This window comes from Hippoglossus stenolepis, chromosome 8, assembly GCF_022539355.2.
Source record: "Hippoglossus stenolepis isolate QCI-W04-F060 chromosome 8, HSTE1.2, whole genome shotgun sequence".
Classification (NCBI taxonomy): domain Eukaryota; kingdom Metazoa; phylum Chordata; class Actinopteri; order Pleuronectiformes; family Pleuronectidae; genus Hippoglossus; species Hippoglossus stenolepis.
The window spans coordinates 20,318,963-20,337,168 of NC_061490.1; the positions used below are offsets into that span (position 1 = coordinate 20,318,963).

Sequence of the window (18,206 nt, forward strand, 5' to 3'; positions counted from 1 at the left end):
ATTAAGAGACTCACAGACGAGGAGGTAAAGATGCTACAGGAGTACAGTACTGGAACCGAAACCCCCGACGACAGCGACCCCTTTCCAGAGTCAGGTTTTAGTCCAAATCTGGACGGGCTCATTGATGCACCTGTATGAAAATGTAATAACGTATCTAATTATATCCTAATGTCTCAGAATTTGTACTTTTACTTTGGATGCTCAAGAGTTTAAGTTCAGCATATAGTCATATATTTGATTTTATTTTACTTATTACTAAACTCAAGTAAATCTAAGGTTTACATGGTCCGTTAATAGAAATGCATCACAAGATAATGTCCATTTCATGACGCAATGCGTTTTGTGTGTACATGCATTCTTCAGAAACCCTTTCACGCTGTGACATGTTCACAAATCCCACAATAATGTCAATAAACTTTAAAGTTCATCATTTGTTCCAACATATTTCATTTTATTTTGAGCTACAGGATATTTACATTTCAGGTGTGTGGGTTTGGATTAAGTTCACAACACTGGAAAGGACAAAAAAAACATTCAGCAGTGATTCTCAGCATTTCTTGTCTAACTGCATGTCATTTATATATATAGATTATATAAAAAGTTATTAATACAATCATTTTACACTCACATTATTTACATTTTAAGTTGCAAAATAAGGATTTTAACCGTTTATCCCTCACATTTTGCTATGTTCACTGTTTTCCCCAAAACCTTTAATTAACAGTTTCAAATATTTATATATTATATTTTAGCTCAGTAATGTAACTTCTGTGCCTTCTTGCTAACTAGTTTTAAAATACTCCTAATGGCAACACGCAGGGTTTTGTTGTAGCTGCATAAGGTTTGTTGACCAGCTTACATTACTGTAGATTTACGGTTACGACCTATTTTGCTTAACACATGAACTCTTCAGACTCTCTGTGATGACTTATTGTGAATATAAACTTCCTCAGGCCCGAGGTAGCTGTAAAAAGCAGGACGAGAACATCTCGGGTCAAATCCTGACGTCAGAGTAGGAACTCTCATCTTCGTGTGAGCTGCTGGAGTCTCTGTTGGTCGTCTGACGTCAGGGCCTCGCTGTGAATCTCACCTGTGAATAGTGGAGCTCCACTTCACCTTCACTGGTGTGGTTTTCAAATAGATTTGGAGATGTTGGTGCACATGCAGTTGCATTACTAGTGTTTTCATAGTCCTGCAGGATCTCTGGTTCATTCTAGGATGAGAGCGGAGGTAGTTTATAAATTATTTGTGTGAGAATTTCTGGAAAAAATTCAACTATTAGCAAAACATAGAGACTGATATAACGAAATGAGAGGTCACAGTTCCCGACCTTTTTAACTCGCGTTGGCTTGGACACCTTCGCATACACAGGGTCTTCTTCCACCTTTCTTTGCTTCTTCCTTGAAAAACAAATATCAACATGACGTGTGCTGATCAATAACACCTTTGTTGTTCTGGTATTGTAACACAAAGATTAAATTCTCACTTTATCTTATTCTTAAAGTGCAGAGAAGCGTAGTTGACAGAATCGTCCTCGGTGTTTCCAGCTTGCTGTCTTGTGGGGTTTTGTGCAGAGGCAGCCTGAGCAGACAGAAAACATCAGTGATTATCAAGCAGCAATTGAATCGCTTCACTCATGCTCTAAAATGGATGCTGTACAGGTTGTCTTTTAATTACTGGCCCCAGTATACTGAGATATAAGTGCACTGATAGACAGATACTGACAGGGCAAACAGTGAGGGCAGGATATGGAAGTACAAGGAGGGAAAAGCAACAGCTTGAACAGTAAGAGACACATCTGCCTGTAGAGCCAGACTAATACTGATGATAGAAGATGGAAGGCAGTAGCTCTACATGGTCAATTTGAGGGGTTGTACATATCCTGACAGATTATTTATTTTCAATTTTTAAATCTGATGGGTACATGTCTTGTTTCAGATCCTTGCCTTGTTTGTACTCAAAATAAAACATTCTGGGACTTCTGAGGCTTTGTAATATCACCATTAAAACATATTTGATTACATATTATTGAAATTATGACATAATTTAGAGTATTTAGAAGAATTAGTAGTTTTACAGCTGTAACAGGTCAGAAGTGATGAAGCAGAGGCTTAAATATCCTGAATCTTATACCTATACTCTCCATAATCACTGTTTCCTATGATTTCCAATATACAAATAGCCAATTAGAAATAGATTTTGAACTTTCAACAACTGGTAGTTAAATAATTTACAAATCTATTGTGTTAAGACAAGGTTCTGACAACAGGCCACCATGACCAGACACTTTGAATTAAACTCTTTTTAATATAAATCTTCTTGAGTTTTACTAAAGTCTCCATATATGATTGTTTTAACTCATTGTTTTCTTGTTTAAAGTGTTGTCTCAACCCGGGACTCACCTGGGGCAGATTCAAATTGCTGTAAACAGCGTTGATGTCGGTCGGAGGCCTGTGGAATATAAAAGATATATAAGAATAAACACTTGCACACAGAGTGAATGAATATTATAAATAACAGGGCAGACTTTCATTGTGCCATTCATGTCTGGAGGATCTAGAAAATAAATGGATCCTTTGACTCCAGCATGAGCAGCAGCCCATGTCTGACTCTGTCCCACACAGTGATCCTTGTCCTGGGTGGGGACAGTGTGTTGTGTGGGTGCGGTCTTACGTGCTGTCTGGAAGAGGCTGGCGTCGTTGGGCCCCTGGACGCCTCAACTGCTCTGACAAGAGGTCGTCTCTGCTCCTGAAAAGCTCCGCAGAGACATTCTCATTCGTCAGACTCCTCCTCCTGGTACCATTACACCAACCCTTAAATTATGTAAACACACACACACACACACAGGATGAGTCACTTCTGTCCAGATGTTTTCAATAAAGAAGTAGAATGGCTTAAACAAATGTGTCATTACCGAAAAAACAGAAGGGGATTTGGTGTTTGTTGTTCCTTGTTGAATAGATTTTTTCTTCCTGAATCTGAAAACATAGAGGGACATGATGTGGTTACACATGCCTGACCATCTCTGAAATGTATTTATTTAATCAAATGCACTTCTTATTCATTCACCTTAAAACTACGATGATTAAAATGATAATCATCAGGACAAATAGAGCAGGAACGAGGAACTTCAGGATGTCCAGATAGTTTCCTGTGGTTAGAAGAGGGAGCATCATATAGAGCTTGACCTTTGGCTACCGAAATCAAATCAGTTAGTCCTTGATTCTAATTGTGTGTTTGTGCGAAGGACATAGGACGTACAGACGGACAACCTGAAAACATGTTCTGATATAAACCTCCCACATGTCTCCTGAGCAATAAAACACACAGTTATAAGGCCTTGAAATTCACTCACGTTCAAACAGATGGACGGGATCAGACAAACTTCGATCTACTTCATTTTCTGCGACGCAGTAGTAGACTCCTGACTGGTTTGAGTACACTGTGTGGTTTTGATGCTCGGACACAATTTCCTCCTTTTCCTCGCCCTGACTCTTCCTGTACCATGAGTAGTGTTGGACTGGGGGAAAGCTGTGACTGATGCAGCTCAGCATCACGGAGCTCCTCCCGTCAAGCTCCTGCTTCTCTGCCGACTCCGTGATGTTTGTGTGTTTTGGAGCAACTAGCCGGGAAATTCAGGAGAAAAGACAACGTCATTTTCTGAACATCATCAAAGGTCAAACATGGATAACACAACAAATGAAGTGACATTATTGCTGCTCTTTAAAGCCAGACTGAGAAGAATGTGAAACTTTTTTCCACACCAGTTAATGGACATTAAAACAAAAGATAGAACAGACTGGCTTTAGATTCACCTGGTGAAACCTTCAATTTTTTTCTCAGCAATTTCTCTTCGTAACAAACTACAGCCACTGATTTTAGGTTACTGTTCCTTTTTTAACTTCAATATTTTTTATCAGGTTTGCTAAACGTTATTTTGAATGACATCACATTGTGGAGTAATGTTTTCTTCTTTTTGGAACCAGCACGTCTGATCAGTATTTACTTTATACGCAGTAATGTAGAATATATCCTCCTTGTTTATCCATTCACCATCACAAGTGCATCATTCTACTCACATCTGACTTTAACCTCAGCTGGCTGTGACTTTCCACTTCCAATGTCATTGGTGGCTTCACAGCTGTACAGTCCACTGTCAGAGGGACTGGCTGAATTCACCCTGAAGGTCTGAGTCTGAGTCTGTTGGACGATTTCCTCTCTCCCATCAGTCGTCTTCCTCCAGGTGACAGAGCTCACTGGTGGGTTGGACTCGGCAGTACAGCTCAGTGTCAACGACACATTTTCCTTCACATCAAGACCAGGATTGGCTTGAACTGTCACATGTTTGGGACTGTCTGCAGTAACCAACAATATAGAAAACAGAGAACTGTCAGATTTAACCACTGTCCAATATAATGGTCTTTATAATATAGAATGACCCTGCATAATATATGTTTTTTATTTCATCAGGGTGGAATTCAAGGTAAGTTTGGAGATAGTGGACTAGGGAGCACAATAACAAGCAAACCTGTGAAAACAATACATTGCATTTCACAATTACACCACAAATTACACTATAAGAAAACTTATAACTGCTTCAAGTCACAAGGCTTCAATTTAATAGAATTATAGTTTCCTCTGGTGGAAGAATTACAGAGATTTAAGTACTTTAGGTCATTAATTTCTCAGGTGCTATTGTTTCAACTGTCAGAAGTAATAATTCATTAAAAAAACTGGACCACTGAAAAAATACATGAGAAAAATTTACTTCTGCATCAATAGTTTCTTTAAAGGAAGTTTTGGTTTGATGTGTTTGGTTGAAAAAAAAGCCGCAGCTGAAACACTCACATTTCACCACCAACTCATTCTGCTTGCTGTCCTTTGAGCCCTCACTGTTCTGGGCACGGCAGACGTACCAGCCAGCGTCGGCTGAAGTCACATTAATCTTGTGGTAGAGAGAGTTGATGGGTCGTGAATTAAGATTATTTTCAGTGATTTTAAAAGACTGATTATTTGTGTCGATCCTCATCAAGGTGAGATTTGACTGTGGGAAACTTTCAACAGTGCAGTTGACGGTGATGGTCTGACCTTCTGTGACCTCAGACCTCATAGACAGTAAAGGTTCAGTGGGCGGGTCTGTAGAGAGGAAGCAGAATCTTCTTTAAAGAAGGCACATTATGATTTTAGTGTTTTTCTTCCCTCAGTGTCAACAACACATTTTCCTTCACATCAAGACCAGGATTGGCTTGAACTGTCACATGTTTGGGACTGTCTGCAGTAACCAACAATATAGAAAACAGAGAACTGTCAGATTTAACCACTGTTCCTAATATAATGGTCTTTATAATATACAATGATCCTGAAGAATATATGTTTTTTTATTTCATCAGGGTTGAATTCATTGTAGATTTGTAGGTTGTGGACTAATTTATCAAAGGGAGCACAATAACATGCAAACCTGTGAAAACATTACATTGCATTTCAACACAATTTATACTATTGTGGTGTTGAATTATATCACAAGAACATTTACAACTCAAAGTCACAAGGCTTCATATCAACAGAATTATACTTTACTCTGGTGGAAGAATTACAGAGATTTAAGTAAAAGTAGAAATATCGCAGTACAAAAATACTCCATTACAAGTATAGGCCCTGAATTCATAATTTAAATAAGCAGCACAGTAGTTTAGCAGGAGTATTCATTAAGTGGCAGAGTGGCACCACGTAACATTACTGGATCATTATTATTGATAATTTATAGATTAAATGACTTTATATAGGGTCTGGTAGTTTATTGATATTTTCTAAGCTCTACACTAATTAATAAAACAGACACATTTACTTTAGGTCATTCATTTCTCAGGTGCTATTGTTTCAAATGTCAGAAGTAATAGTTAATAGAAAAATACATGAGAAAAGCTACTTTTTCAAAGATAGATTTTTTTATAGGAAACATTTGGTTTGATGTGATTGGTTGAAAAAAAAGCCGCAGCTGAAACACTCACATTTCACCACCAACTCCTTCTGCTTGCTGTCCTTTGAGCCCTCACTGTTCTGGGCACGGCAGACGTACCAGCCAGCGTCGGCTGAAGTCACAGTAAACTTGTGGTAGAGAGAGTTGATGGGTCGTGAATTAAGATTATTTTCAGTGATTTTAAAAGACTGATTATTTGTGTCGATCCTCATCAAGGTGAGATTTGACTGTGGGAAACTTTCAACAGTGCAGTTGACGGTGATGGTCTGACCTTCTGTGACCTCAGACCTCATAGACAGTATAGGTTCAGTGGGCGGGTCTGTAGAGAGGAAGCAGAATCTTCTTTAAAGAAGGCACATTATGATTTTATTGTTTTCTTCCCTCAGTGCCAACAACACATTTTCCTTCACATCAAGACCAGGATTGGCTTGAACTGTCACATGTTTGGGACTGTCTGCAGTGACCAACAATATAGAAAACAGAGAACTGTCAGATTTAACCACTGTTCAATATAATGGTCTTTATAATATAGAATGACCCTGCATAATATATGTTTTTTATTTCATCAGGGTGTAAATCAAGGTAAGTTTGGAGATAGTGGACTAGGGAGCACAATAACATGCAAACCTGTGAAAACAATACATTGCATTACACAATTACACCACAAATTATACTATAAGAAAACTTATAACTGATTCAAGTCACAAGGCTTCAATTTAATAGAATTATAGTTTACTCTGGTGGAAGAATTACAGTGATTTAAGTACTTTAGGTCATTCATTTATCAGGTGCTATTGTTTCAACTGTCAGAAGTAATAATTCATTAAAAAAACTGGACCACTGAAAAAATACATGAGAAAAATGTACTTCTGCATCAATAGTTTCTTTAAAGGAAGTTTTGGTTTGATGTGATTGGTTGAAAAAAAATCCGCAGCTGAAACACTCACATTTCACCACCAACTTCTTCTGCTTGCTGTCCTTTGAGCCCTCACTGTTCTGGGCACGGCAGACGTACCAGCCAGCGTCGGCTGAAGTCACATTAATCTTGTGGTAGAGAGAGTTGATGGGTCGTGAATTAAGATTATTTTCAGTGATTTTAAAAGACTGATTATTTGTGTCGATCCTCATCAAGGTGAGATTTGACTGTGGGAAACTTTCAACAGTGCAGCTGACGGTGATGGTCTGACCTTCTGTGACCTCAGACCTCATAGACAGTATAGGTTCAGTGGGCGGGTCTGTAGAGAGGAAGCAGAATCTTCTTTAAAGAAGGAACATTATGATTTTATTGTTTTTCTTCCCTCAGTGTCAACAACACATTTTCCTTCACATCAAGACCAGGATTGGCTTGAACTGTCACATGTTTGGGACTGTCTGCAGTAACCAAAAATATAGAAAACAGAGAACTGTCAGATTTAACCACTGTCCAATATAATGGTCTTTATAATATAGAATGACCCTGAATAATACTTGTTTTTTTATTTCATCAGGGTTGAATTCATTGTAGATTTGTAGGTAGTGGACTAATTTATAAAAGGGAGCACAATAACATGCAAACCTGTGAAAACAATACATTGCATTTCAACACAATTTATACTATTGTGGTGTTGAATTATATCACAAGAACATTTACAACTCAAAGTCACAAGGCTTCATATCAACAGAATTATACTTTACTCTGGTGGAAGAATTACAGAGATTTAAGTAAAAGTAGAAATATCGCAGTACAAAAATACTCCATTACAAGTATAGGCCCTGAATTCATAATTTAAATAAGCAGCACAGTAGTTTAGCAGGAGTATTCATTAAGTGGCAGAGTGGCACCACGTAACATTACTGGATCATTATTATTGATAATTTATAGATTAAATGACGTTATATAGGGTCTGGTAGTTTATTGATATTTTCTAAGCTCTACACTAATTAATAAAACAGACACATTTACTTTAGGTCATTCATTTCTCAGGTGCTATTGTTTCAAATGTCAGAAGTAATAGTTAATAGAAAAATACATGAGAAAAGCTACTTTTTCAAAGATAGATTTTTTATAGGAAACATTTGGTTTGATGTGATTGGTTGAAAAAAAATCCGCAGCTGAAACACTCACATTTCACCACCAACTCCTTCTGCTTGCTGTCCTTTGAGCCCTCACTGTTCTGGGCACGGCAGACGTACCAGCCAGCGTCGGCTGAAGTCACATTAATCTTGTGGTAGAGAGAGTTGATGGGTCGTGAATTAAGATTATTTTCAGTGATTTTAAAAGACTGATTATTTGTGTTGATCCTCATCAAGGTGAGATTTGACTGTGGGAAACTTTCAACAGTGCAGCTGACGGTGATGGTCTGACCTTCTGTGACCTCAGACCTCATAGACAGTATAGGTTCAGTGGGCGGGTCTGTAGAGAGGAAGCAGAATCTTCTTTAAAGAAGGAACATTATGATTTTATTGTTTTTCTTCCCTCAGTGTCAACGACACATTTTCCTTCACATCAAGACCAGGATTGGCTTGAACTGTCACATGTTTGGGACTGTCTGCAGTAACCAACAATATAGAAAACAGAGAACTGTCAGATTTAACCACTGTCCAATATAATGGTCTTTATAATATAGAATGACCCTGCATAATATATGTTTTTTATTTCATCAGGGTGTAAATCAAGGTAAGTTTGGAGATAGTGGACTAGGGAACACAATAACATGCAAACCTGTGAAAACAATACATTGCATTACACAATTACACCACAAATTATACTATAAGAAAACTTATAACTGCTTCAAGTCACAAGGCTTCAATTTAATAAAATTATACTTTACTCTGGTGGAAGAATTACAGAGATTTAAGTACTTTAGGTCATTAATTTCTCAGGTGCTATTGTTTCAACTGTCAGAAGTAATAATTCATTAAAAAAACTGGACCACTGAAAAAATACATGAGAAAAATGTACTTCTGCATCAATAGTTTCTTTAAAGGAAGTTTTGGTTTGATGTGTTTGGTTGAAAAAAAAGCCGCAGCTGAAACACTCACATTTCACCACCAACTCCTTCTGCTCGCTGTCCTTTGAGCCCTCACTGTTCTGGGCACGGCAGACGTACCAGCCAGCGTCGGCTGAAGTCACATTAATCTTGTGGTAGAGAGAGTTGATGGGTCGTGAATTAAGATTATTTTCAGTGATTTTTAAAGACTGATGATTTGTGTTGATCCTCATCAAGGTGAGAGTTGACTGTGGGAAACTTTCAACAGTGCAGTTGACGGTGATGGTCCGACCTTCTGTGACCTCAGACCTCATAGACAGTATAGGTTCAGTGGGGGGGTCTGTAGAGAGGAAGCAGAATCTTCTTTAAAGAAGGAAGGCACATTATGATTTTATTGTTTTCTTCTCTCAGTGTCCACAACATTTTCCTTCACATCAAGACCAGGATTGGCTTGAACTGTCACATGTTTGGGACTGTCTGCAGAAACCAACAATATAGAAAACAGAGAACTGTCAGATTTAACCACTGTTCAATATAATGGTCTTTATAATATAGAATGATCCTGCATAATATATGTTTTTTTATTTCATCAGGGTTGAATTCATTGTAGATTTGTAGGTTGTGGACTAACTTATAAAAGGGAGCACAATAACATGCAAACCTGTGAAAACAATACATTGCATTTCAACACAATTTATACTATTGTGGTGTTGAATTATATCACAAGAACATTTACAACTCAAAGTCACAAGGCTTCATATCAACAGAATTATACTTTACTCTGGTGGAAGAATTACAGAGATTTAAGTAAAAGTAGAAATATCGCAGTACAAAAATACTCCATTACAAGTATAGGCCCTGAATTCATCATTTAAATAAGCAGCACAGTAGTTTAGCAGGAGTATTCATTAAGTGGCAGAGTGGCACCACGTAACATTACTGGATCATTATTATTGATAATTTATAGATTAAATTACTTTATATAGGGTCTGGTAGTTTATTGATATTTTCTAAGCTCTACACTAATTAATAAAACAGACACATTTACTTGAGGTCATTCATTTCTCAGGTGCTATTGTTTCAATTGTCAGAAGTAATAGTTAATAGAAAAGTACATGAGAAAAGCTACTTTTTCATAAATAGATTTTTTATAGGAAAAATTTGGTTTGATGTGATTGGTTGAAAAAAAAGCCGCAGCTGAAACACTCACATTTCACCACCAACGTCTTCTTCTTGCTGTCCTTTGAGCCCTCACTGTTCTGGGCACGGCAGACGTACCAGCCAGCGTCGGCTGAAGTCACAGTAAACTTGTGGGAGAGAGAGTTGATGGGTCGTGAATTAAGATTATTTCCAGTGATTTTTAAAGACTGATTATTTGTGTCGATCCTCATCAAGGTGAGATTTGACTGTGGGAAACTTTCAACAGTGCAGGTGACGGTGATGGTCTGACCTTCTGTGACCTCAGACCTCATAGACAGTATAGGTTCAGTGGGCGGGTCTGTAGAGAGGAAGCAGAATCTTCTTTAAAGAAGGCACATTATGATTTTGTTGTTTTTCTTCCTCAGTGTCAACAACACATTTTCCTTCACATCAAGACCAGGATTGGTTTGAACTGTCACATGTTTGAGACTGTCTGCAGTAACCAAAAATATAGAAAACAGAGAACTGTCAGATTTAACCACTGTTCCTAATATAATGGTCTTTATAATATAGAATGATCCTGCATAATACTTGTTTTTTTATTTCATCAGGGTTGAATTCATGGTAGATTTGTAGGTTGTGGACTAATTTATCAAAGGGAGCACAATAACATGCAAACCTGTGAAAACAATACATTGCATTTCAACACAATTTATACTATTGTGGTGTTGAATTATATCACAAGAACACTTACAACTCAAAGTCACAAGGCTTCATATCAACAGAATTATACTTTACTCTGGTGGAAGAATTACAGAGATTTAAGTAAAAGTAGAAATATCGCAGTACAAAAATACTCCATTACAAGTATAGGCCCTGAATTCATAATTTAAATAAGCAGCACAGTAGTTTAGCAGGAGTATTCATTAAGTGGCAGAGTGGCACCACGTAACATTACTGGATCATTATTATTGATAATTTATAGATTAAATGACTTTATATAGGGTCTGGTAGTTTATTGATATTTTCTAAGCTCTACAGTTCTTAATCAAATAGACACATTTACTTTAGGTCATTCATTTCTCAGGTGCTATTGTTTCAACTGTCAGAAGTAATAGTTAAATAGAAAAATACATGAGAAAAGCTACTTTTTCAAAGATAGATTTTTGAAAGGAAGATTTGGTTTGATGTGATTGGTTGAAAAAAGCCGCAGCTGAAACACTCACATTTCACCACCAACTTCTTCTGCTTGCTGTCCTTTGATCCCTCACTGTTCTGGGCACGGCAGACGTACCAGCCAGCGTCGGCTGAAGTCACATTAATCTTGTGGTAGAGAGAGTTGATGGGTCGTGAATTAAGATTATTTTCAGTGATTTTTGAAGACTGATGATATTTGTCGATCCTCATCAAGGTGAGAGTTGACTGTGGGAAACTTTCAACACTGCAGCTGACGGTGATGGTCCGACCTTCTGTGACCTCAGACCTCATAGACAGTTTAGGTTCAGTGGGCGGGTCTGTAGAGAGGAAGCAGAATCTTCTTTAAAGAAGGCACATTATGATTTTATTGTTTTTCTTCCCTCTAGTCTGTGTTACATAGGTTTTTTGCAAAATATAATACAAAGCAAAATATCCAACAATCAGTGGTAAAGGGAGCTCCTCTCCTGAAGCTCCTAAACTCCTCTTCATCAGTCCAGCTGATACGATTTATTGTACTAAGACAAAGTTTGGGGACAAAGCTTTTGAAACAAGAGTCCTGAGGCTCTGAAACAGCCTGAACGAGGACAGACAGCAGACTGAGTCAGGAGCTGAAAACATACTTTTATCTTACTTCATTCACTGATTTTGCGTAGGTCTAGTTTTTATTCGATTATTTATTCTTTTATGATTTTTGTAGCAGACCTGACTGGGAAACTATGTAGAGTGAAGCTATCGCCAAACTGCTCTAGAGTCATAACTGATCTAGAATAGTTCAAACCATCGACTAAAAGTGAAGCCAAAGTGTCTAGATCGCCCCCTGGTGCCTGACTGCGGTATAAATCTCACCTCGTGAATTTTAGTGAATGGGACATGGACCAAACTAAAAATACACATCAACTAAAATGATCTCAAAGATGGATTCTGTAGTTTTTATCACTGATGTTTGTTCAAATGTTCATTTTTCATGTATGTTTGGTTATTAATTATATTTCCACCCGGAGGAGTCTTGGTTGCTCGGGGCATGAAGGACACATTTGTCCACTAATTTTTATTGTACATACATTCAACGGGATTTCCAGGCTTACTTGTAGAAACATCTGTCGGTGAAAACACAAGTGGAGAAGTCAGTTAATCTTTAATGCAAATGTTGGAAAAAATATAAAACATTGTTTTCAAAGTGGAGAAATAAAATCCTTACGTTTTATTAGGGCCAGAAAAACCAACCACGTGACTGTCTGAGCCTCCATCTCATGTGGGACTACAACTGGATTTCTGAAACAAATAAAAACTGAAAAGTGGATAAAAACATCATAAGATCACAGAACTTTTTCTTTTTAATGTAAAACGTGTGATCAATGTTCTTTTTCAGCTTGTCTCAGAATTTCCTTCTTCCTCTTTTCATTTCTTTTACTGACAGTTAGAGTTTTGTCTTTGTTTTGTTCCTCATTTCAAGATGGTTGTGAAGTTGTGGTTTGAAAACACAAAAGTCATCTCACATCTACGCAGAATTTGTCATTTATTAAAGGAAAATAAATGTAATTATTTTAAAATGGAATGTTTGGGCCACAAGTTTTTGTTAATCTCAGAGTTCAGTTTCTTTTTTCCTTTAATAACTAAAATATAGTTTGTTTTCTGTTTTCTTTTTTAATTTTATTTGACATTAGCTACTTGTTCATATCACTTTTATTCAAAGAAACCCCAGAACACATATAAAATATGTTGACTGCAAACATAACAGTGTCTTTGTTACATTTTAATTTTTGAACCTTTAGTCTGAAATAAACTGTTTAAAAAGTCATATCTGGCTCTTTGGGTTCATCTCAGTCTTCAGGGAACTACGACATCTGAAACTGATGTTGGAGTTTTCATTTGGAAAAAAGTATTTCAACTGAATGGACGAAAAAGGGTTTTAAATTATTATTATTATTATTATTATTATTATTAAGTGATCTGGATTCAAATTTTCAGAAAAAAATCTGCTTGTTTCATCCACAAAAAATACAGTTTGTAATCAGTGTATATACTGTGAATAAAACCTCTGAAACACTATATTTGACTCTAGTAGATTAACATCATGAGGAGATAAATAACCACAGAAGCTTGTTCTTACCTCAGAGGACCCACTTGTATCAGTCTGTCACACACAGCCTCACTCCGAGAATGAGACTTTACAGAAAAAGGAAGTTTCCACACTTTGAAAGGGGATGCAAAAAAATAAATTGCATCCCCTATCATGCAAGACAGAAAACAGCTTCTTGTAGGTGTTCTGATTACAGTGATAGCGTTCGCAGTTTCTCACAGTATCTGCACGCAGATGCACTTCATCCCACTTCCTCTTTTTGTTGTTGTTTGTTGCGAATTCTGGTTAATCAGCACAGAGCAGTTTACAGTACTACATATTGATTTGGAGAATTTATGCTCACATAGTATTCACAGTGTCTCTATTTAAAACTTCATCTAACAAGGTGAAAATTTATCAAAAGGGTTCGTGAAGAGTTGAATAAACATAAAAGTGCAGGTGAACAACACGTAAACAGGAAACATCGCACAAAGAGAAAAGCATTTCACTCCCCCTCCCCGAGAGCTGCAGCCACGATCTTCACGGCATCGGCCGCCATCTCATCAATGGTGAAAATGTAATAACTGTGATGGAAACTTGACCTGGTGAGACTTCTGAAATAAAGAGACTAGAGAATCACAGTCTTTTAATATATTCTAGCATTCAGTAAACTTTTCCCTCACAAAAACATGCAAGCAATCAGTTTTAGGCCATTAAACACTATGATGAAGCTTAATCCAAGAATTTCAGACATGGAAGTTAACGTCTAAACTCTTCACTAATCTGCTGATTATTTCTGCCAGTAATTGATTAATTGTTTATGACAAAAAAATGTCAGAGAAATGCACATCATAATATCCCAGTGGCCTGAAGTGAAACCTTCAAATTGCCTGTTTTAATTGGCCATTGTTCCCAAACTTGAATTTATTCTATTCTGTATCATATACGACACAGAGGAGCAACAGGTCCTCACATTTGAGCAGCTGTGACCAGGAAATGTTTTGTATTTTTGCTTGAAAAGTGATGATAAATCTGTCCCAAAATGCTAAAACACATTTGGTAGCTGTAGTTGTGATCATTTCAAACTGAAATACTGTATATGAGTGACGCTCAGATGGGACAAATCTCCACCAAGGCCCAGCAGACCCCTCATGAAACACATTTCAATTCAATAGATCTGGATTTTGATTTGCACCACATTGCAGAAAATCATAAATATCAGTTCCCTAAACATGCCAGAATTTTTCATCAAGAGCAATCGGAGAAATTAACGAAAAATGTTAAAAATGAAAAATTTTCAAGAAAGAGGATCCCCCTGCTGATGCAGACCAGCACCAAAATTCAATGAGCTCTTCCCTGACCCATACCACCTCCCTCCACTAAGTTTGGTGGTAATCCGTCCCTCCTGCTAAATAACAAACAGACAAACAAACACAGACAAAACTTAACCACCTTGGCGGAGGAGTAATGAATAATAATGAAAGTTCAATACCGAACACGACGGCACTTCAGCTTCCATTAGACAAAGATATATACAAGAAGATGACAAAATAAAAAACCCAGAGACAAGAACAGGAGAGCAGTCACTTCGAGAACATATGAGAAAATATCTGTGATGTATTGTGCTTCAGGTGGAGAGCAGGGCCGAGTGTGTGTGATGGGCACACGGGAGTGTGATGTCATCGCTCAATATCCAGGTCTGATGATGAACAGGGAGTTTTTCTCAGCGTCGATTATCAAACAGGCTCACCTTGTCTTTTCTCTGACGCAAGATCGATATGAAAACAGCATGTGCGTCTCCTCTCATTCAAATCTCCACATGTGGGGCGCCGGCTTCATTTTTTTGCATGAGCACCATGACAACCCTTCAGCCCCCTGAGATGTACATAACCGCAGCGACAAGGTTTTTCCATGTAACGCACCCCATTTGTATACGTGATGCATCATTGTGTGGCAGGGCACATAATAACTTGTGCTTTTCCCCTCGCACTGCTCTTACAGCACAGAGAGTCTGATGGAAAATCTGAGCGCAGCCGAAGAGAGCAAAATCAATAATCTATTCTATTTAATGGGCTGGAGTGTCACAGTAACGAGATGGGAGTGGATGAGGCGAATCGTCCAGTGCCAAATCTTAACAGAAGGTTGCACACGGAGACTCTTTCCCTTCCCATCCTCCTGCCTCTCTGGCTCCTTCCTGTCATGTGCACACTCACACATGTGTATGTCTTCTGCACACACACACACACACACCACTGAGCTTTATGTCATGAATCTCACCAATTCAGATTCCTCATTCTCTGAATCTTTCACTCTGCCTCAGCATCAATATGTAAAATGCTCATCATGCATTCATATTTCAGGGTTTTGAGAAACTGTATTAACTTAAACTTGTGCGCCCTCGTTATATTTAAAACAGACCGGCAGCCTCTGTTTGTCTCCTTTGTACCTCTGAGTTTAAATAGCACAACACTGGTTGTTCTACTTTGCTCTGGCTCCTGTTGCCAAACTCATACATAGGAAATGATTTGAAAGACTTCTGACTTTGATGCCTGTTTTCCCCGCGCCGCGCTCTCTCCTCTCCCCGTCAGCGTTTCAGAATCGACTTCTGAATTAATCTCTGTGATTAAGAAATACAGGAAGGTGACGGTTCCATTCCTTGTACAACAAACAGAAGATTTAGCTGTAGTGTTTCTCTGTCGCTCGAGCTTGGCAGGCGATATTGGCAGCACAATGATTTCATACTCGCCTGACGGAAATTGGAAAATCATCTTCTGAAACGTTGGCGTTGTGTGCTGCCCTCGCTGGATGCCGTCCGCTCTGGAGCAGCGTGAGTCTCAAACACCTCCTCCTCCAACGGGAAGCCTGTTAGTACGACACCTTGACATTCAGCACGTTTCCTGTAACATGTGAATTACAGTTCTGTGTTATTAGGCCACCGCTGGGTTTAATTACTGATTTTAATTCAGCATTTAGCTTTTTAAAATTAAATAATTAAAGGAAAGAAGAATTTAATTAATCAACAAACCACAAATATCACTGGCAACTCCGCTTATTTATTGCTAACATTAGTGTAAGTTTACAAAATCCTGACTAATTATGGAGGAACCTAATTTGTTGCCGACAAGTATTTTCTGAATAAGTCTTAAGGTCTAATGTAGGACTGCGTCTAATTATTATTTTCAGAATTCACAAATCTGATGTTGATTTTCTCAATTAATCCCTCAGTGATTTTCAGGTCAGAAAATTGCACCAAAAAAAATGGCCCATTACAGATTCTCGTCTAATTATCCAAGCTTCCCAAAATGTTCAATTTGCAATTACTTAAAACTGAGAAAAAGAGATAACCCTAAAATTAGAGGCAAACGAACAATCTCTTCTCTTTTTAGGGGCATTTTAGCTTTAGCTCTTCAAAATATTCTTCAATTTACTTCGATTGACTAATGGAATGATTCATCTGTAAAATATTGAAAATACTCAGCGTAATGAAACAGCGGTAAGAGATATGTGCTGTGAATTGATATTTTCTTATATCTGATGGACAAACCACTATCTCAAACATCCATCCATTTTTGCATCAAGAGGCTGAGTGAACCCAGGACAGGTCACCAGCAGCGTATTGCAGAGTTGAGCTATAGAGACAACCAACCACTCACATTCACACCTAATGGCAATTTCAGAGTCTCCAATCAACCTAGGTTGCATGTCTTTGGAAGCCAGAGAACCCCGTGAAGACCCAGAAACGAGGAGAACATACAGACTCCACACAGAAGGACCAGCCATCAAATTCAGACCAGGTGCCACCCCCTCAAACATGTGACTGACATTTCTCATCATGCTCCAATATGAGTCATACGGTTTATTTTGAGTGTGGAGCTCAACATCCTGTCATCAATGTCACCTGAGTTTCTACTGAAACCTCAACTGAGAACTATTCATTTCTGAATGACACGAGCCATTAAAGGAAGAACTCTCTAAGAATTTTCATATTCAGGACACATTTACATCCATATTCTATATGTCACCAGACGGTACCTGGAGAGGAGGAGAGAGGGAGGATAGGGAAGCAGAGACTTGAGAGGATGCAGGGGGTTTATGAAAGGAGGTGAAGAATGTAGATGATGGAGAAAAAAAGGGAGGGTTGCTTGAAGAAAGCCGAGAGAAATGAGAAAAGATGGGTTAAGATAGATGAAGTTTTGGCAGATAACTCGGATGACAACATGAAAATATACAACACAAGATCAAACCTGCATCTTAAATATTCAAATCTCAGCGTTCACCTACTCAAGTTTGAATTATGTGTTTATATTAACTCTGAGTCAACAGAGTGAAAGTGTAGCTCATGTGTTTAATCTCTCCCACCCTCTTTAAATACCATAACCGTGAAATATAAGCTAAGCTACAGCACATTGAGCTCCAGCAGAGTCAATCAACTTCTGTTTAGCTTTTATCTCCACTTAACGTTGGAATGTGGAATTAACGGCCTCAGATGTTGGCTGACGCAACAAACCCCCAACCTCGAAATCTCAGAGATCCAAGTTCAGCTGCACAGAAGCTTCGACTGGTACGTTTGCCAACAGGAAAACATAAAGATGCTAATGAATACATCTGCAGCATCTCTGTGATGGATTTGAATTTGTCCATTCCCGGGCGGTGATCATCATCATCAGATAACAGCAGCTTGTGTTTGTTTAAACGGACACGGACAACAGGCTGAGTGACGGATGCAGAAGTGATGATGGGGCTCGAACCCTGTGATGGACATTTTTAGGTGTTGCTGTCATTAATGGTTTAGTGTGTTTGATCGTATGTGTCTTAAGAAACGTAAAATCAATCAAGTCCAGTTCAAAAGGTCTTTGACAGCAGT

At 38.1% G+C, this 18,206-nt stretch overlaps 1 protein-coding gene across 1 annotated transcript in view; it reads right to left on the reverse strand.

Annotated features, from left to right (window-relative positions):
- Positions 1-430: 430 nt before the first annotated feature.
- LOC118113339 (B-cell receptor CD22) overlaps positions 431-18,206 on the reverse strand; it is a 1,629,935-nt gene continuing 1,612,159 nt past the window's right edge. The window contains exons 8-21 of the mRNA XM_047340748.1: positions 10,157-10,444; positions 8,082-8,369; positions 6,925-7,212; positions 6,009-6,296; positions 4,849-5,136; positions 4,080-4,355; positions 3,356-3,622; positions 3,070-3,151; positions 2,915-2,978; positions 2,674-2,813; positions 2,403-2,451; positions 1,487-1,581; positions 1,331-1,400; positions 431-1,213 (exon numbers count right to left, since the gene is read on the reverse strand). Of these exons, the coding sequence (XP_047196704.1) occupies positions 1,067-1,213; positions 1,331-1,400; positions 1,487-1,581; positions 2,403-2,451; positions 2,674-2,813; positions 2,915-2,978; positions 3,070-3,151; positions 3,356-3,622; positions 4,080-4,355; positions 4,849-5,136; positions 6,009-6,296; positions 6,925-7,212; positions 8,082-8,369; positions 10,157-10,444 (2,630 nt within the window). The 3' untranslated portion in view covers positions 431-1,066. The remainder of the gene's footprint in view (positions 1,214-1,330; positions 1,401-1,486; positions 1,582-2,402; positions 2,452-2,673; positions 2,814-2,914; positions 2,979-3,069; positions 3,152-3,355; positions 3,623-4,079; positions 4,356-4,848; positions 5,137-6,008; positions 6,297-6,924; positions 7,213-8,081; positions 8,370-10,156; positions 10,445-18,206) is intronic.